Here is a 21164-nt window from a genome sequence, read left to right on the forward strand (position 1 = left end):
AGCTAGCCCAAGTTTTATAATACTTTTTGTTCTGTGCATAAGATTCTTGTAAGACTGGAATGTGAACTATTTGTGTAAATTGTGTGTTTGAAGCTAGCATCTTAATTGATTAACATTTTATAACGTCTTAATTTTAAGGGTACTTAACTGACATGCAACCTCATTTAGTAGAACGTTGCCTTGTTAAATCTTTGTATTCATTTAAATATTTACTTTCAGTGTTTATTATCTGCCTGAAACCATGAATTCAAAGATATATTTTCTGCATGCCAGTTTGCTCTTACATACTGAATTATTTTTTTTTAACATGTGTACCTCAGTAGACCTTTGAAATGTCCTCAGATTGTAATGAAGTTTTTCAAGATAAAAATAAGGGGGGGCGGGGGGGAAACCCCACCAGAATTCTGTTTCCATTTGCTACAGTAATTAACATGTACAAGACAAATGGATGACAGAAATTATGTATGCAGGTTACATGTGCAATGACGAATCTGTTCTGAATTAGTTATAGAAAATTTGTAAGAACAGTAAATCCTTTTGTAAAGTTTATCACTAAAGTCAGTGAGAAATGTAACAAACTCGTAAGCAAAGTTTTATTACTTCTTTCTCTGTGTTCTGTTCTTCCCCTTTTTTTCCTCTATTTATTGGTCCTGCAGATTCCAGTAATATCATCAGGACGGATCATATTAATGTTTTTTTGAAACAAAAAGTTTGGCAATGTTGAAACTTGTATTCCAAGTGGTACACTGGAACTGCTCTTGATCACAATGTTTGAGCAATTATTATGAGTATTGCTTAAATTCTATATTTATTTTCATAGTATTCCGTGGCCAAGGCTTCCATGTTTTAAATATGTGTTGCTCTGACACACATCTGGCTGTGGTTTTGGGAGGACTACACACTTGGTTATTATCATAGTTTTCTTTGACACTAAAAACATCTCAAATTAGCGTAGCTGGTGTCAGTCTGTAAGTTAGATGAAGCTTCTACAAGCACAGGGAAGTGGATGCAGCATTGACAGGGATTGTTTTAATACTTAAATTAGCATGTAATGTAGTAGAATAAAAATATTGACCAAATTTGTTGCAGTCACATGACATCAGATCAACACAAATGAAAAAAAGGGTTATGCCATTCCCATAAGCGATTTTTTTTCAATAGTTTGCTTTACCCATGCAATATTTTAAAACCTCACTATCATTTTAATTCTGCCTTTGCTGCATAAACTATGAACATGAATTGTTTAAAACGTCACGTGTATATTTAAATTAACAAGTCATCTGAGATTCACATAAAACAAAGATGCATGTATGCAAGAGTTATGTTTTCATTTTCCACTTGTATTGTATGTTAAGAGTAACAAAGGCTATGTGTTATTTCCAGGTCTGAGACTGAACAAAGGTACCTCTACATCCCGACCTCCTACTCCTGCCAACTTACATTTACCAGACATGATCCAGCTGAAAGATATTGTTTGCTATTTATCACTGCTAGAAAGAGGAAGACCTGAAGACAAGCTAGAATGTATGTTCTTTTTTTAAAGTTAATTTTACATATTTATTTCAATAAGTCATCGAAAATTCTTTTTCTAAATTTTCTGAGTTTAAGAGTCAGTTTTGGGTAGCTGCATTATAAAAATATGGTTCTAGGTGACCATTATTGCAGAAATGATCTTTTATTTCTTGCTAATAGTATTAATTTGAGATTTTAACAAAATTCTTTCTGTCTAATATGTGCTAAGATGTGGAGTAAGGATTATACGTTCTGCAGTTAAAATAATCCTTTCTATACTTCTGTCTCTTGATTAGTATCAGATCTGAGAAAAACAAATGAAATATACTGAGGATGCTTAGCAATATATAGAAGTGGTGAATAATCTGTAGAAAACAAACTAATTCAAGCAAATAATAGTTCTTAATATAGGCTGTGGGCTCTATAATATTAGTGAATGCAGAAAAGCCAAGAATGATCCAAGTCTACGCCACTGTTGAGAATGAGTGTTTGACACTGAAAGTTAAAAATAACTTGATTTCTTTTAATTAGGGGCCTGATTCATTAAAGCCCAACACTTCTACCTGTTCAAAAAAGTAACTGAGAGTTTGATCTGCAAATCAAAGAAAAAAAGAAAGAAACCATGTTTCCCCATTATGGAATTTTAGAAGGCAGTTTTCCAGATATATAAACAGTCAATTCAATTGTATAGTCCTTACTGAGACCAAATATACTTTGATATAAGCTGATCTGTCTATAAAAGAACTGTGGGATCAGGCTCTAGCACTGTATTGAAAGTAAATACTCACTATGATGGGAAATGCAGTAGGCTGCTTCTGCCAGAATGAGAAACTCATTACAAGGTTACATGACTATGTGTTGTTGAAGTATCTTGATGTTTCATTACCTGTAGTTGGTTTACAATGACAACTTTGTACTGTAAGATCACCAATACCTTTGCCTCAGCAAAGATTATTAGGAGTCGTCTCCAGATTTGGTAATACCAGTTTGGTATGATTAGAATATGAGGATGTATGCATGAATGTGCATTCAGAACACAAGCACAGGAGAACTAAGATCCTAAGATTTAATGCAAGTTACAATATAACAACTGTTTCATAGTAGCGAGTTGCAAGCCATATCAGAGCACTGAAGAGCTCTGTGCGCAAACCGAGCGTGAAATGGAGATCAGTTGCCTCCCCTGCTGTCGGGAATTGGTACAATGAAAAAGGGAAGAGACAGAGGAGCAGGTCATGATTTTAGGGTAGGGGATGTTCCATGAACTTCCTGCAACAGGAACTGCATTTTCAAAAGACTATGAATGCTCTGTATGATTTAGGAGCAAGGGAGCCTGGTCTAATAAATGTACGGTACTTACATATTTTGTATATTCAAGATCATTTGCATTTATTACATATAATTAAGGACATGGTTACTGTATAGGTTTATTTTCTACTTTGTCATACAGAGCTAAAATATACCATGCATTGTCACTTTTTAGCGCCTAAATTTTTGGCTAATATTGTACCATTAGTATGCAGAATTCCCTGATGATTTTAGTTAAGTTGTCCTTATAAATTAATGGAATAATTTAACGCTTTGTCTGAAATTATTTTATAGTGGTAGGTCCTGTGGCTGTAAGGTAAATTACAGATTAGTAGCAGTGGAGTAAAAAAAGGAAAGGATGGCTTACTCCGGAGTTGCCAATATTAATACTAATCTCAAATCATGATTTTTTTTCTGTTGAGAAAAAATGGAAACACTCTGAATCATAGCTGAGTGTTTGTAAACTTGATTCATGACAAGCAGAACATGGAAGTGGTGCTTTCAAATAAAATCTGATATCAACTGGAGGATTTTTTAAGATAAAATACACTTACAGGATAATAGTGTGTATGTTTTGTATCTATGGTTTGTCATAGATTTATAAATATTCCAGCAGATAAATGGATTCTCTAACCTATTAACAGTGTATTTCTGGATGTCTTAAGTGCTGCGAAACTCACCTGTTTGACATGCTCAGTGTATCTATTATTCATAAATTATATATGGCCTGAATATAAAGAATATCCCAAACTTTCCTAGCAGAGATACATTGAAGAATTTAAGTTCTCTTTTTAAGGTCATATTGCAAATAGTTCAAGGTGTATCTATATTGTTACGTACCTTCATGCTCTGTGGTTCAACCTGTAGACTTGATCCATAGAAACCATTTTCTGCTCTCCATGTTGTTTTCACATGTACTAAGCTTTGCTTGCTGGTGTCCACACTATAATTCTTGAACATGTAAGAAAGACCCCTTGTAAATCTGCAGGATACTTCCTAAGAACTGAACAATGGTGTTTCGTAGCTCAACTTTTCTTCCTTTAATGACCCCAACAGCAGAAGTTATTTTAGCTCACAGTTACATGAGGCTTTATCAGCACAACCTGTTCCTCAATTTGTATGTGTTTTTTATCAGTATAACCACAGATACCAGGCATTTATCTCTTGTGAAACTGTTCAGAGAAATGCCAGGAGGCAGTGTGAAGGGCATTAGACATTAGGTATGGAGGAAGCATACGATCTGCACAGGTACTGTAGCTTTACAACCATAATATGCTTACAAGTGCTCAAACTTCTCTCCACTGTTATGAAGAGAAACTCAAGAATTATGAGCTGTGGGGATTTTTTGCCAGTTTCTCTTATCAGGACTCTCTGTAGGTTATTCTGTTGCTGTTCTTTCCATACCAACAGAAGCTTCAAGAATGCCACACTATTCTTTTGTATTTTTGCAGGATTATGATTAGTTATAGTCTGTCTTCTTGCTACGCTATGCAGTTCTTGGACACTCAGACTGCTGTGGAGAGCGACAAGCCTTATTCAAAGTACATGTGCTGGTGAAAATAGCAAGTGCATTCAGCACTTGTTTATGCATGTGTTTTTGAGAATGCATTCCCCAATTTCTTCTCAAAAGCAAATAATGTTGAACTTTTGGAAATTATGAGATACCACTTTTTGTCATATGCAAGATTAGAAGTCTAGAGGTTGCAGGTGAAAAGTACACCAATTCAGTGATTCATCCCTGTGGAAACTGTGAATGCTTAATGGTACCTTTGCCAGATAACGAGCTGTCGTGCTCCAGGCAGCTTTGGTAGAAGGTGTGCTAGCAGGGACAGTACCAATCTCTGGTGGCTTTTAACATTAACTGTTGTTCTGCAATGAAACGTTTCTACAGTGTAATTCACAGGCAAAGATATTTTTATAGGTTTTCTTAGCCTATAACTAATGAATAAACCTCTGTAGCTTGAAACAATGTACTATAGTAAACATCTTCACTCTTGTATTGCAGCTCGTAAGAGCAGTGTGATGTAGTGGCAAAAATTGCTGAAGTGGTAGAGAGGTATAGTACTTACCTTTTTTTCCCCACAGTTAGGTGAACAACTTGGGAATAAGATGGGGGATATAAGGGAAGCAAACCAATCCACATAACAGTTAAATATGTTTTGCTGTAAATAAAAAATAATCAAATTGTTCATGAACTTTACTTTCTAATTGCTAAGAATTTTCTCTCACTTCTCATTATATTGTTTCCTGAAAACTGTGTTAAAATTTGCTCGCAGAATTTATTGGACTGTAACAATATTTGCTGTGGATCCAACATGGGGGGATTGTTCACTGTTGAATAGGTCATATGTTATGTTTCTGAAGACATCTGATAAGACAGTTTGTAAGCAGCTTGCTTGATTTTTGCTGTCAGTCAAGGCATTACGGTGTCCTGGAACCACCTGTACATGGGCTCTCTTCTTATTCCTCAGAAAATAGCTCTAGGGGGAAAAAATGAGCACTTTTAAAGGGGATGGTGTTTATATTTCAGAGCTCTGACAAACTGTACCAGAAAGTAGGGACACAGAGTGAGATATTCATAGGCTTCTGATTTTCATCTTTAGCCTTTTAACAGTATTTTTACCAAAGCCTCACGTTTCTTTCTGCTCCGCAATGTCATGTAGTGTATGATCGGCTGAGTAAGCTGCTTTGAAATACCTTGGTAATCGTGGACATACGTGCTCTTGTGGCTGGAATCAAGTAATGATACAAACTTGAAAGAATATATTCTTTCTGGATATTGTCAAAAGGCAGCTATTCTTGTCTGAGTAGCTCCCCAAAATGTTGGGAATACATTTTCAAATTGATGAAGCAAGGCTGGTCCTGGGAGGAGTCATGCTGGCAGTCTGTGACTTTATTGTTGGATTTGGCTGATTACATGCTTCAAATAATAATCCTCTGTTACATTTAGTTGGTCTGAAAGCTTTTCTAAAGCAGTATAACTATCGATATTGAATATTCATAGGTGCAACCAAAGGAGTAGGATAGCATCGTAGCTTAAGCAGACTTATCAACATTTGCCTGACCAATTGTGTGTTATACTATGGTGAGATGACAGAGAAGGGACTTCTGGTGATACTCACCATGAATACAGATCATCTCTAGGAGGAGCCAGAATTAAGTTCACAGACCAAATTAGCTGTTGGAGTGACGATGGGGAAAAGGTGCAATTGCACTGTCCTGCTAATATATCTCGTTGGAGGCACTGTGGCAGGGTAGTCGCTGAGGGAACCTTTGAAATAATATGAAGTGTTCAGTGGGTCTACAGTTAGTGTGATCATTAAAGGAAAGGGATAATGTTGCTCCTTTCTTTGAAACTCAGGTTTGGTTGATTTAGGTTTGGGTTTGGGTTTTTTTTATGAAATAGTGTTGTCACTATGTTTTCTAACTGAATTTCCTTCTCTTTTTGTTTCCTTTTCAGTTATGTTTCGCTTATATGATACAGATGGGAATGGATACCTGGATAGTTCGGTAATGTTATTTATGTATTTTAATGCATTGTAAGTGTGTGTCATAATGGCATACCTATACAAAACTACATTAATCCAAATCAAGTTTATGTTTATCCTGAATTAATAGAAGCAGTATAAACTATTGTCGATAAAAAGTCACCCATTTTGAAAGTAACTCTTGAGTTTTCCATTAAACTGCTGATTCTACAACTGTGTAAGTTTTCAAATGCTGACACTGTTATTGTGGAGTCCTATTCTGATTAAAAATCAGATTACTGTAGGGGACACGTTCATATGATTCCTAAAATTCTAGTATGCTGCTGGGAGATGTGCATGAAAGCACCATTTGTAAAGATTTCATTAAAAGGGGAAAGTGTGAGAGTCACAGTGGATATATGTGGAAAGATGTCAGAACTTTCATGTTGTTATTAAGAATGGAGGAACAATATTAAAGACAAAGTTCCAAGGAGTAGCCCAACCAAATACTTGAAGGAAAATCAGAGATATAGCAACGTAGGCTGAATCAAAAGCAGCGTGACCAGCCCTCTACTCTGCTCCGATGAGACCTGGAGTACTGTGTCCAGCTCTGGGGTCCCCAGAGCACATGGAGCTGTTAGAGACAGTCCAGAGGAGGGCCATGAAGATGATCAGAGGGCTGGAGCACCTCTGCTATGAAGACAGAGTGAGAGAGCTGGAGTTGTTCAGCCTGGAGAGAAGAAGGCTCCAGGGAGACCTTAAAGCAGCTTCCCAGTACCTAAAGGGGGCCTGCAAGAAAGCTGGAGAGGGACTTTTTAGAAGGGGGTGTAGTGACAGGACAAGGGGTAATGACCTTAAGATGAAGCAGGGTAGATTTAGATATAAAGAAGAAGGTTGAATGGGGCTTTGGGCTACCTGGTCTAGTGGAGGGGGTTGGAACTAGATGATCTTTAAGGTCCCTTCCAACTCAAATCATTCTATGATTCTGTGATTTAAAAAATGTAACTATTTTTTTTCTATTAGCTAACAGAAAGAATTACTTTATCAGCAGTTTTCTTTTTTTCTTCTTTTTTTCCCCTTCTTTTTTTGTATCTCCCTGAAGTAGGACAGCATATAATGGGTTGGTAAAGAAGAGGTGATTCCCATAAGTGACGGGGGAGTAGGGAAGCTGAGTTACACAGAGGTATAAAGTAAATACTGTATCATAATTTTAGGCAGTAAAAAATATTAATTAGATAACTAGCACTTAATAAATACACATAGGAATTCAGAATGGTTCTAGATAAGTATGAGCATGTTTACAAAACAAATTGTATTTATGGATATGGAAAAACACTAGTGATATGTGATCACTAGTGCTAAAAGGAAATTACAACACTGTACTGGTAAGAAAATATCTCTGTCTTAGTTTATATCCTCCACTTTATGCCTTATTTCCATTAGAAAGTTGTGAATGATACAATTCTTTCCAAAAAATAGTTTGTTATAGTGCTGGAATTTAAAGAACCTTACATCATTATATCACAGGGTAGACTTCAGATCATGAAACCAATGCTTGAATGATCAACTAGGAAGGGATCTATTACTAATTTCAACCCAGAGGCTGTCCGCTGGTTGTGGGGCTGTGTTTCACCTCCTCGCATGCTTTGCAGTCCATGCCTGATGTTTTGCTAGTGAAGCATATTCACCTAAGAGTGGACAGCTTCCAGTGTAAAGGACATTTCAGTAGGAACATTGAAGAAACAGTGTCACTGAAGGCAATATGTTTGAATTGTAAGTTTCTTGCGGTAGAATTTGTCTTTATAATATTGCATTAGATATTATAATTCTTTTTCTTTCTTCTGTAGGAGCTGGAAAATATCATTGCTCAAATGATGCATGTTGCAGAATACCTTGAATGGGATGTTACTGAACTGAGTCCAGTAAGCTCCATTTTATCCCAAGTTTTTAATGTTGCTATAGATGGCATTTGTGATACTTCATGTCAACATTTGATTCTCTATATTAATAAGAATAATAATAATAGTCTGTGCTCTATTATGACACTGTCAGTTAGCACTTACAAGTCTTTTTCTGATTAAATCTGATCTGTGAAACATTCTTGCTGCAGTTTAAGGCTTTTCTTCATTGCATGTAGTAATTAACATTTATAACACAAATGATTTGTCTCTGAAAATTTCTTGAAAGTAACTACCTCTTATTTATATTGTACATAGTAACTACACAAGGGGACACAACTTGGTTTGGGAACTTTAGGTGTAATGTAAATGTAAATAGAAATAAGATACTTCATTTTCTGAACTGTCAGTACTCATTTTACTACAGGTGCCATGCTAATAATATTTTCCTTACTTTTTGCATGTGGATGAGGGAATTGGAGATCTGCACATGTTCTAACAAGAAGTTGCTATATTAGCATATGGTATTTATGAGATTTTTCATTAAATTGTGTAGATTCTTCATGAAATGATGGAAGAAATTGATTACGATCATGATGGCACTGTTTCTCTAGAAGAGTGGATCCAAGGAGGAATGACAACAATCCCGCTCTTGGTCCTCCTTGGGTTAGAGAATGTAAGTATTAATATAAGAGTGGCAAGTTTCTGCTTGCACGTCAGCTGTGACTCTCAGGTTAGTATCTCTGTGGCCTGTATAAAAAAAGGCTTTTCTTTTCTTTACTATGGCTGAATCACATGCAAAGAACAGAAGTGTGTCTTCAAAGTCAGAAGTACATAAGCATGTTTGAAGTAACACCAAATGAGCCCGCTCTGGAGATGAAAATTATAAAAAGCTGATTAATTTGTCCTGTTAACAGCATCTTGTTAATTCCTAGCTGTAGTAGTATCTGTTAAGAATGTTTTACTGCCCATGTGTATGTTACAGCTGGTTTGGAACAGTGTCTAGGCTTCTCGGCATGGTACTGTGTTGTGAGGCCTAACCATACTGAGTCACAGAACAGTCTAGGTTGGAAGGAACTTCTGGAGATCATCTGGTCCAGCCTCGTATTAAAGGCAGGGCCACAGATTGAGTTATCCAGGGCCCTGTGAATCCCAGCCCTGAATAATTCCAGTGAGATGGATTCCACCAGTTCTGCAGGCAACCTCTCCCAGTGTTAATCGTTTTCAAGGGAAAGAGCTTTTTTCTTACGCACAGATGGAATTTCTTCTGCAGCAATTATTGCCTGTTGGCTCTTGTCCTGTCATGATACATCCCTGTGAAGATAGTTCTTCCTTATCTGTAACTACCTTAATAAACTATACTAAGTAGCAATGTCAAAGAGAACATTTACACCAAAGGATAGTTACGAAAGTACGAGTTTACGTTCTGTACATTTGCAACTTCACATTAAAGATAAGAGAGATGTAATATGATCGATTTTATACCAGTTCAACACAGCTGTTTTAACACTGGCATGTTGCCAGTGCCACCTGCTGTCCTGTTTTTGAGCTAATTTTGAGCACATGTATCTTAGCATATGTTTCAAATGCTTTTCTGTTATTTGAGAGAAAACATTTTTATATAATTTTTTGCTGAAATCTTTTTTAGATATAAGGGTGAAATAATATTTACTTTCCGCATATACTGCTACAGCCTGAACTAAACCTAGACTGCTGTAATTGCTCTGTGGAATTTTATTTGCACAAAGAATTGTCAGATTGAGAGTTTCTGTAGGGAAATATGCAACAAAACAATGCGTTTAGCAGAAGATCTAAAATTCTTCCAAAATCTTATCAAATTACCAGCTAAATATCTGAATTGAGGATAACTTTCAGTACGTTTGGATCACTGTAAGTAGTAATTCCCTAATTCTGTACATGTGACTGAGTAACAAAAATGTAAAATTATTTCCCTGTCGTCAAACAACAAATCTTTGTCAGGCTGAATGCCATTATTTCCACAGAATTACTCTGAAGAAAGGGCAGCAAATGCTCTCAAGCAATCAGTATAGGAGATAACTGGTAGTCATTTTCAGTACAGACTTTTGTCCCAGGTAGCATAGATGTTCTGGGAGTATTTTTCAGTGTCTACACTTCATTCTTTCTAAATTTAAAACTCCTTAAATTCCGTGATAAATTAATGCAGATAAATAAACCTTCTTTAGAGGTTTATTTTCATATTAAAGCAAAAGCTATCAGACAGAAGCTACGTAAATATATGTTATCAGACATTTTATCCTTTTGAGTATTTTTACTAGTTATTAGATAATTTATCTTGCTGTGTGTAGCTTCATGACGGAAATAATAAAAATACCTAAACAGTGATCAAAATTCTGTAGCCTGCTATCAGCATGGGTCAGTGTTTCTGTCATCAGGAGTATTCCCAGTACTTTGTGTTGAAGAGTGCCGTGGTTTAGGCCCAGCCGGTAGCTGGGTGCCACGGGGCCGCTCACTCACCCCTCCCCCAGCGGGATGGGAGAGGAGAAGTATAACAAAAGGCTTGGGTCCACATAAGGACAGGGAGAGATCACTCACTAATTACCGTCACAAGCAAAACAGACTGAATATAGAGAGGAGATTCATCTAATTTATTACCAAGCAAAACAGAGTAGAGCAATGAGAAAATACAATCAAATCTTAAAACACCTCCCCCCACCCCTCCCATCTGCCCAGGCTCAACTTCACTCCTGGCTTCAACCTCCTCCCTGCTCAGCGGCACAGGGGGACGGGGAATGGGGGTTGCGGTCAGTTCAGCACACATTGTCTCTGCCGCTTCTTTGTCCTCAGGGGGAGGACTCCTCTCAACATTCCCCTGCTCCAACATGGAGTCTCTCCCACGGGCTACAGTCCTTCACGAACTGCTCCAGCGTAGTCTCTCCCACAGGGTGCAGACCTTCAGGAGCAGACTGCTCCAGCATGGGGTCTCCCACGGGGTCACAAGTCCTGCCAGCAAACCTGCCCTGGCGTGGGCTCCCCTCTTCACGGGTCTACTGGTCCGGCCAGGAACTTGCTCCAGCGTGGGCTTCCCACGGGCCACAGCCTCCTTCAGGTGCCTCCACCTGCTCCAGCGTGGGGTCCTCCACGGGCTGCAGGTGGAATCTCTACACCCCCTCATCCTTCCTCCATGGGCTGCAGGGGGACAGTCTGCTTCATCATGGCCTTCACCACGGGCTGCAGGGGGATCTCTGCTCCGGCGCCTGGAGCACCTCCTCCCCCTCCATCTGCGCTGACCTTGGTGTCTGCAGAGTTTCTTACATCTTCTCACTCCTCTCTCCGGCTGCAAAAGCTCTCTCTCTAAGTGTTTTTCTTCTTTAATATGTTATCACAGAGGCGCTGATTGGCTTGGCCTTGGCCAGCGGCAGGCCCATCTTAGAGCCGGCTGGCATTGGCTCTGTCAGACACAGGGGAAGCTTCTAGCAGCTTCTCACAGAAGCCACCCCTGTAGCCCCTCCAGCTACCAAAACCTTGCCACGCAAACCCAACACAAAGAGACATAAATGTACAGTTGTGAAAAAATATTATAATGGTATGCAAATTATCTTTTTGATCAATAAGCACAGTTCTATTAATTAAAAGTTGGACTAAAATAGATGGGGACTTTTAATGCTTTTTTAATACTTGACTGTGAATGAAGTCCATTACCTACAGAACTCTACAAGCTGAATTGCTAGTCATTTGTTAATGTTTTACTAGGAAATGATACCAGCCTCTAAAGGGCTCCCATTTTTCTTTTCATGTTTAAAAGTGCTCTTGATTTCTTAAACTATTTGCATAATATGTAGAGAAAAGCCAGGTTTTTAAATTTTCCATCAAGCCAGCAAAACATTACTGCTTCTGTTTGTATACAGTTCTAAATGATCAAATCTAAGTGTATTTTAGGGCATTGAAAAGTTAAATCAAGAAAGTTAAAACTCTAATACCTGTCCATCATTATTTTTTCTAAACTGATAGCATGATTTTCATGGTTTTACAGCATCTAGTGTATTACTCAAGCTCTTCATTCCAGTGCTTCATTCCCGTTAGTGGAATACTGTTGTTTCTTTTTATATGCTGTTCTTAGATTTTACAAACCTAGCTTCCCTGGACTGCTTTTTTGGCTGTCTTTCTCTCTCCTTTTAGTTATCATAATGAAAAGTAAAATGAGAGTTTTTTAGACTCAGTAATCAGATAGTTCTGATATCTGTTTTCCACAGGCTGATTAGATAGCCTACTGGCTTATGCTGCTTAGACATTTCGAGGTAGTCTTCACATGTTGAAAATAAGCAAAAAAAAAAACCCAAAAAACAAAACACCAAAAAAACCAAAACCAACCAATTCTCTTACCTTCTTTTAACTTTAGCCAACTATGCTTTGGCTCTATGCTGAACTCAGACAATGATGAAATTTTAAATTCAGGAGATCGATTTGAAAGCTTGTTCAGTATAATAGTGACAAAGAATTGTCACTGTAGTTTATTTAACTAAAAAATAATTAATTTAATTAATTAAAAAGATATGATACCAGTGAAATCTTTAATTTGTTTTGGGTTGGGGGTCCATTAGCTTACTGTAATACACTTAACTTTTGTATAGAGCTTGTACAAACAATACAAGATTCTCAGCTGATGTAATTTGTTATGCTAATATCAGTGAAGCTATTATAATTTGTTTCAGCTGAAGATTTGTCATAGTACGTGCAGAATTCTGCTACATTGTTTGCTCTTAATCTTTGGTTTCCTTTAAGAGCTATATAAAAAGGTCAGATATCATGTAAAAGTTATATATTACATTTAAAGCCTTTCAATCAGTTTCTATTACATACTATATTAGATGCTTTAGTTACAATAACTGAAAAAAATCAAAAAGCATTTAAGTGAAATGTGGAACTATATCATACAAAAAGAATAAACAAGTTAGTGTTTATAAATAATGGAGTTGAGATAGCCTAATCTCTCACAGATTTGTGGTCTTTGCCCTCTGACTTCATCAGTCTTCTGAAAGGGACAGCAGTATTAGATTGTTATTACAAATATTAGCCAGCCAGCGGTTGCTGGGTTAAAAGAAGTAACAAGAAAACCTGCCTGAGTTTCCTTCTGATCTCTCTCTCTCTCTGCCCTCTCCCCTTCTGCCCTTGTTCTAGATTTTCGTGAAAGTTCTAGTGCCCTCTCAAATTTAGTTGAGATTACTAGATTAATTTAAACATTGCTGGAGCAGTTTAGAGTCATGGAGGTAAAGGGACAAAGAGGATAAATAAGTTTATTTTCTCTAGGATATCAACCTAAATATCCAGTTTATTTTATCTGACTGATTTTTATGCTTTCTATTCTCTCCTAAAACTTGAGTTTAGAGTTTCTGTGAAGAACAGAGTTTTATCTCTGGGAATGTTCCAGGATAGAAACAATGTATTCTTATTTTGGTGCTTTTCAAGGCAATTGGTGTGCTAAACAAACAATTTCAGTACAAGATAAGGAATTTAAAATATAATCTATTTGTACTTGAATGACTACGCTTTTTTCACTTAGAAGTGGCTTAATGTGTTCTGTATTGTACCTACTGAAGCCTTCGTCTTTAAGACCTGTAATTCTTACTCTGAGGTTTAGTTGTGTCCGTTTCGTGGAAGTTGTTCCAAGAAATTCTCTCATGAAAAAAGTGAGAATTTCATGAAGGAAAAAAAGTAATTAGGTTACTATAGAGGAAATTGTTATTTATGTGGTGCAATTTTTAAAAATAAATGTATGAGGTAGAGTTTTTTGCTGAGTGTCACACTTCAGTCTGCAATTTTCACAGTCCTCATCAACTTTCCAAATTTATATTTGCTTCTTAGGGCAATAGGTTTTTTGTCTCCCATCCAAACACGGATTGGACAGAGATGTCTCTTTATCATTCCTTCTGCTTGATAATTACGCTTTGGGAAATGGCCTATCGCATACTAGTGACCACTAGGCTATTTATTCTACTCTTCCACAGTAGAAACCTTCAAAGTTTCTAACTTTTTCTTTCATTATGCATTAAGTAGATCAGCGTTGTCAGTGAAGGCTGAGATTTACCCCATTGACTCTCCCAGCATTGCTTAAAATGTCCTTTGTAATCGGGGCACAAAAAGCCGCTTAGTGATGGTTTGCTTTTAAGGGGTTTTGTCAGCCTTGAAGCTTGTACTCTGCTCTTTGCTAGGAGTTCCTCACTTGTAGAATTCTCTTCTAAAGTAATTCCATGCCAGATATTTTGATCTCACTTCTCTTGTAATGGATCATTGCTACCACTTCTGTCAGTGATTGTACAAAAAGTAGGTATAAACTGCTAGTTCACAAGTGCTAGTGTTTAAAAAAAATCTCGTGTTTTAGGAGTGGAAATTATTTTATTCCCTATTCATTGGCCACTAGATGTCACAGTTGCACTGTATCTGGTACTGCACAGTTGCTGAAAAGCTGCTTGAAGGTGAGAGAAATTGAACGGTAGATGCTTCGTAAGTCATCAATAATCTGAAACTAGGCCACTATGTCTTTCTTTTAAATCACCAACTGTAATTTTCAACCCATTTCAACTTTTATATCAAGGTAAATCTCAATAAGACGAACAGATTTGTGTTGAAGAGTGACTATGCTTCAATTAAATCAGAAGGGAACACTTGTACAATTTTATTTTGGATCCTCAAGCAGCAAATATTATGCTGTTATACTGAAAAGAATTTAGAAAAGTTAACTATTTTTTAACCTTTTGGTTAAATGTCGGATGGAATACTTGAGTATGAATCCACACTTGGGAAATGATGTTTTGTATATTGTATGTTACATTATTGTTGGCTTACATTTTGAGCTCGGACTATGTGAAAATGGAACTAAACTGGGGACTTGCAAACATTTGCAAGTCTGGTGTGGGATTTGTTGAACCATGAGGAGTCCCTGTCCGGCTGAAGTCTGGAATGACTGTTTAATACCTAGGCAGTTTGATAGAGTTGTATTTCTTTTATTCAGTGAGGAATGAGGGTGATCTGGCCTTTTATTTTCCCCAGTGATTTTTTAAGTCTTGTCTAAAGTCTGGCAGGTGAGTTTTCTAAAAGCCTGAAGTGCCGATGAGACGTATGTGATTTCCATGTGTACAGAGGGCAACACCAAGCCCTTTCTAGAAGAAGCTGTAGCTTACCCTCTCTTTGCCAGAGAGCAGAGTCACCCTAAGTGATAACAGGCGCTGTTTTCCCGTATCATTTCGCGGCATTGCCAGCAGAGGGGGGAATGTTAATGCTCTGCAAGACTTCGCAGCAGGAGCTGTTAAAAAAAGTGCACATCTCTTTACTCGACAGTGCTGTCTACTTTTATGCTGTGCTAGCTCTCACTTCTTTGCAGGAAGTTTGCAAATGCCTTTCCTTACTATGGTCCTGGTTTTCCCTTTGCCTATAGGCTGGTAAAAGCCCAGGAGAAGTCAGGAGTAACTCTAACCTATTCTGTGTATAAGGTGTAAAATAAATGGTATTTCATGCAGGTGTACAAATTTACCATTATTTAAAATGTAATTTCTGCAGCATTTCAGTCTCTGCAGATGACAGGTGACTACCAATTTAGGAACAGGGAAACTTTGTAGTGTGGCTAATTATGAAGGTTCTTTAAACAAATTAATTTCCCCTCCTATGCTCCCTTTTCTATGCTGTCATTTTCTCATGTGCATATTAAAGCTTAAGCATTTCTGGGTGATCAGGATAATACACTGGTGAGTGCGTGGATGAAGGCTGGGGAAGTGGGGTTTTTTTATTTCTTTTTTTTTTTCTTTTCCCTTTGTCCAGCACACACACAGAGATACACACAAAATGTCTTGGAAGTTAGAAGTGAGGAGTCCTCCCAAGTAGCATGTCTCTTGAATGAGATTACTCCCTCTCCAGTTGAACCAGAACAAGCTTAGGACCCCTTCTTGCGGAACCAAATTGAACAAAACAAAACTTGACATGAATTCTTTGCTGAGAGCCACCAAAGGAATATAGAACTTAACTGTGTTTGTATTAAAAGGAGGTGCTACATGGTTTGACGACACTCTTCTCACCTTCCCACTGGCTGAAAAATATCCAAAGATCAGTCATAAAGATATCTTCAAGTCATGTAAATATTTTTAAAATAAATGAAAACAAAATAACAGTAGGCAGTGGAAGAATAACTTAGCAGACTCACTAACATCCTTCTCCCTTGGCTGCTTGTTACTGACTCTTCTCATAGAAAAGGCTGAGCAGGCTGGTATTTCAGACACTCTGCAGTTATTGTAAGAGGGGATAGCTGCTAGGATGAAAATTTGTCAGTGATTTTGTTACCTTTTTGAAGTCTCAGAATCTGGAGTTTTGTGCTTGAAAGCTTAAGATATATTTGGCTACCTTTATTTACAAATATCTGAAAAGCTGACGTAAGTTAATATTAAACCATATTGGGGATGTGTAGCTAAATTCTGTGACTGCATACATTTTTCCACTAGTTCTAAGGCTAGCATTTTCATGGTTGACTTTTTAAGGTCAGGTCTTTTGGCAGTCAAATCCATGGTAGAACGGTCAGGACCATAAGTTAAGAGAACCGTTGTTAACAAAGTAAATGTTACTATTGTCATTATGTGCTAAAGTCTACGTATGGCATATGGAGGCTTCATTTTCAGTGATGTATAATGAAGTGAGGAAGAGATTTTTACTGTACCTGCCCTGCTTTGAGATCTTCTTAATGACTATTTGTTTTTAAACTCTTTCTCAGGATATGGAAGCAAAATGAGTGAATGTCAGTAAATGCACTGATGTGTCAGAATTGTGGATTTTATTCATACTTAAAGACTTGCATTGAGGGGGCTTTGTTTCACATTATGTCTTTTTTTTTTCTTGGCAGTGTTTTAAAAAGTTATGTGCATGCATAATCATATGCAGCACTTTATTGCTTATTTTTGGCAGTGCACAAGAGCAAAAATTTAATTTGCTATTTACCAAAAGTGCATTGTGTTTATGTAATGGATTTGCATCAGTTGCAGCCTGTAACACAGTTAAGTGTTTTAATTGGCAGAACACCCACATCAAGACTTGTTTGTTTTTCTGATAAGGAAAATGCCAGCTAAGTTAGTCCATATGTTCTGTTCAAATAAGAAGCGACATATTCACATGTAATGGCCATTCTTTAAAAATAAAATTAAAATTAAAAAGTAACACAAAACTAATGTGGAAGAGGGGCAAGTTTATGCATAATTATGAATTTTTATTACTTTTCAGAAATAGCAAATATTTTGCTAACGAAAGCTGGTCAGCTTGCATTTTAAGTGCTTGTGGTTTATGACTGTATCTGTTGATGACCTGAGAAATGTGAAAATGACAGTGTACATGGTTTACTGTTTTTTTGTTAGAAGGATTTACATGGTCTTTATTGTCTAGTGAATAATTGTCTACTTTCAGAAGACTTGAAACTCACATACATTATTGTACTTTAACAATGCTTTAAAAATCTGTGGAATGTGGTAGTAAGATGGAAAGAAAAATAGAAGTTACAGAGCTCCATTTAATGAAATACATCCTCTTCAGCTGCCAGTCATGAAGGAGCTTGACAGGCTTCTAGTGCTCCACAGCTGCAGAATCTATTTCTGCTTCTTCAGGGGAAATTGGAAAACTTCCACACCCTTTGCCAGCCTGAGAATCCCATGTTAGGCATCTGCTCTGCTCTTTTTGCAGAAAGGGGACCCTGACATTGCATTGTTAGAGATGGCATTTGAACTCCTGCTGGTAATACTGGGGGAACTCCACTTAGGCTCTGATCCTGATATCTCAATAGAGAAAAAACATTCCAGCTGATTTCAGTTCCTTTTGTTTCTAGATAATTTGTTGGAATTATTCAAAGTTGTGTTCTGGCTAGGACCTGGCTTTGAACCAAACATTCTTAATTTCTTGCAGTCCTAATTTTCCTTCAGGATTTTTTTTTCCCCCCCTACAAGGATCAAGAAGTCTTCATCATCTTTGACTTGTCATTAACGGCTAACTCTTAGAATACAGCAATACTGATTTTTAAGGACATAACTTGTGCAGTATATGCTAATACAGGACAAAATTATTTTTATTAAAATTTATATCCCTGACTTACATTGACTGTCCTTATTAGTGAAACTCATCATATTATTGGAGATCTAGTCAGGAGTATTGTATATACATGATGACAAATATTTTTATAGTTTGATGTGAGAAGTCAAACTGAATGAGAACCAGCTGGTGATGTAGCTTCCTTTAGCTATGTGACAATTTCTTTTTGGTAATGAAATGACCAAGATGACCATAGTGTTTCAGTAATATGCACTGAAGATTCAAACTACTGCAGCCCATTTCCAGCTGATAGATATTAACTGTCATTGTTCCATTGGATGTTATATCTGTTTAAAAAAATAAAAATCAAGTGATATTACATTAGGTTAATCTGATTTTTTTACAGTCAAAACCTCTGATGATTGCAAAAAGGAAAAAGTCTGATGGCCACACTTGCCAAGGAACCTGGAATTTACAGAATTAATTTAACACCTGTACCAAGTGCATATCATTTTAAAAAGCTTCTAGTAACAGTGAGATCTCAGAATGATTCCATTAAGAAGGAAGAGGAGAATCGTGCAAGTGAAAGCTTACTTCCATAAATGTAAATGATTTGATAATATTTTAGCTGTACACATGAGTTACAGTGGGCCTGTGAGTTGTAAGTGCCAATCAGTTGATCAGTCAATTCATGCAAGATTTGAATATAGTGCTACAGCTAATGGATAAATGTGGGAATGTAAGGAATTCTGTTTTTAGAGATGTCCCTAATTCTAAGGGTCATAAAGAATACCTCTGTAGTTTTTTAAAAAACACTTTCTATTGTTCATTTTGGGGAGTTTTACCTTCTAACCTGCAGCACCTTTCTTTTTATAATTAGTCTAGAACAAATTTTAGTTATAGTACTAGTTGTAATTTAATATCAGCCTAGATTTATGGCTAACATTGCATTGCAGTGGTGACAGCAGACGGGTGTTTTTTCTGAGTCATTTTTGAAACACATGGACGTCCATGAGCTTCTGAAGAATATTTTATTATATCATTGCCTGTGCATTTAGAATGATTATACTATGATCTGGTGCAGAGTATTAAACCAAGTAACAGCTTGTCTTTTACGTTCTTGAGTCAATCTCCAATTTTTATTGGCACTTATATATTTCATTGTTTATTTTATTAAGTGAAATCTGCTTCTTTTATGTTCTGTGCAGAATGTGAAAGATGATGGGCAGCATGTATGGAGACTGAAACACTTTAACAAGCCTGCCTACTGTAATCTTTGTTTGAACATGCTAATCGGAGTAGGCAAGCAAGGTCTCTGCTGTTCTTGTGAGTATAAGCATTTCAAGTGTCCATTTGCATACATGTCTATTCCTAGAAATGTTGCACTTGCTGCATAACAAGGAATGAGTAGCTTCCCAGTACAAAACCATTACTAGCACAATAGTGTCTCCCCTTTTGTCCTCTGTGCTTGAGCGCTCAAGATTCCATTTTTAATTTTTCAGGATATTGGGCTTTCACGGCTGTTGTTTGAGGGAGTTTTCTTTGTTATAATAGCTCTCAGTGTTAGTTCACTTCGGAGTCTGTCTCTTTTTTATTATCATTATTATTATTCCTTTTCTCTTAACAAGTAACATGCTTAAGTTTCAACCTTATATTTTTGTTATTCCTCTTTTGTATTAATTAATAATTATTCATATTCTTTAATAGATATGAACTTGACTAGCATCTAAGTCCCATATATGTTTATTCAAATTTTGCACAGAATTCTTTTTTTGTTAATTGTAAAGGTCAAAATCCCAGTTTCCCAGAAATCAAGTTTCTGTAACACTTCTAAAGCTTTGTATGTTTACTTGGTGTGTAATCATAAATCTAAGTCTTGCCTGCCTTTCACGTATTAACTGATTATAGATTTTAAGGTAAAGGAACACAGAAAAACTACTGCATCTATTTTGACCTTCATTAGACTATTAAATGCAGTTACTACAGTTCAATTCCTTGCGTTATATCTATGTATCTCCTAATAATCTGTGTTTGACCAGCTCATAACCTGTATCTTGAGTAACCAAATCTTGCTGAAAGATATCTTGTCTCTGTTTGAATGTTTCAAGAGATGGATGATCCATATCTTTCTTTTGTGGTGTGTTCCAATGATTAATCATCTTTTTTTAACAAAGACCTATTTTCTGATTTGAATATGTCTGGTAGACGGTGCCAATGATTGGTTCATGTTATGCCCTGCTCTATTAGATTAATGAGATATTTAGTACCCACTGTATTCTTCTCATGATGGTATCAAGGCACCTTTCATTGTTCTTTGTGATAAATTAATCAGTTTCTTAGTGTAACTTACTTTCTCCATTTTTGGTATGAAAGATAGCCCATCACAGCTGATCAAGACCTTTCTCTCTGCCGGTACAGTTCTATTGATTTAATTTGAGATTAGTCTGAATGAATGAGGATTTCAGAATCCGCCATTTGTCTCTCCTCTGTGGGCAGAGGATCTCTTTAAAACATAATTCAGATGTAAATCCTCCACGTATGGGTTTTCACATGGTATAATTTCATTCACAATACTATGGAATGAGAGAGATACATTTATTAAAATACAAACAAATAGAAATTACATAACTTCAGATTAATAAATGCTGATGACAGTAACTGGAATATATATATAGAATGCTGAATTGACTATTAGATCTTGAAACGTTACCTCTTTTAATATTATTTTATGTCAGAGTGATGTAAACTTAATCCTTGTGAGGAAATATAAGACCCATATATGTTTGAAAGAGAAAATTCTATTGAGCAAATAACGTAGATCATCTTCTTATCAGAAATGTGTAGATGAGTTTTATAATGTAAATTGCCCCAAAAAGACTAACCTTACAAGAGCTGTAGTTTCCTCTGCTGCAGTGTACCTCTTTAAAATTTATTCATTATTGTGCTTGGCGTT

At 36.7% G+C, this 21164-nt stretch overlaps 1 protein-coding gene across 11 annotated transcripts in view; it reads left to right on the forward strand.

Annotated features, from left to right (window-relative positions):
- Positions 1-21164, forward strand: part of DGKB (diacylglycerol kinase beta) — a 414451-nt gene that overhangs the window by 139248 nt on the left and 254039 nt on the right. For all 11 annotated transcript variants that reach the window (XM_054817166.1, XM_054817163.1, XM_054817164.1 and 8 more), the window contains 5 exons: positions 1384-1524; positions 6278-6327; positions 8132-8206; positions 8739-8858; positions 19420-19537. In XM_054817166.1, the coding sequence (XP_054673141.1) occupies positions 1384-1524; positions 6278-6327; positions 8132-8206; positions 8739-8858; positions 19420-19537 (504 nt within the window). The remainder of the gene's footprint in view (positions 1-1383; positions 1525-6277; positions 6328-8131; positions 8207-8738; positions 8859-19419; positions 19538-21164) is intronic.

Source organism: Grus americana, chromosome 2 (assembly GCF_028858705.1).
Source record: "Grus americana isolate bGruAme1 chromosome 2, bGruAme1.mat, whole genome shotgun sequence".
Classification (NCBI taxonomy): domain Eukaryota; kingdom Metazoa; phylum Chordata; class Aves; order Gruiformes; family Gruidae; genus Grus; species Grus americana.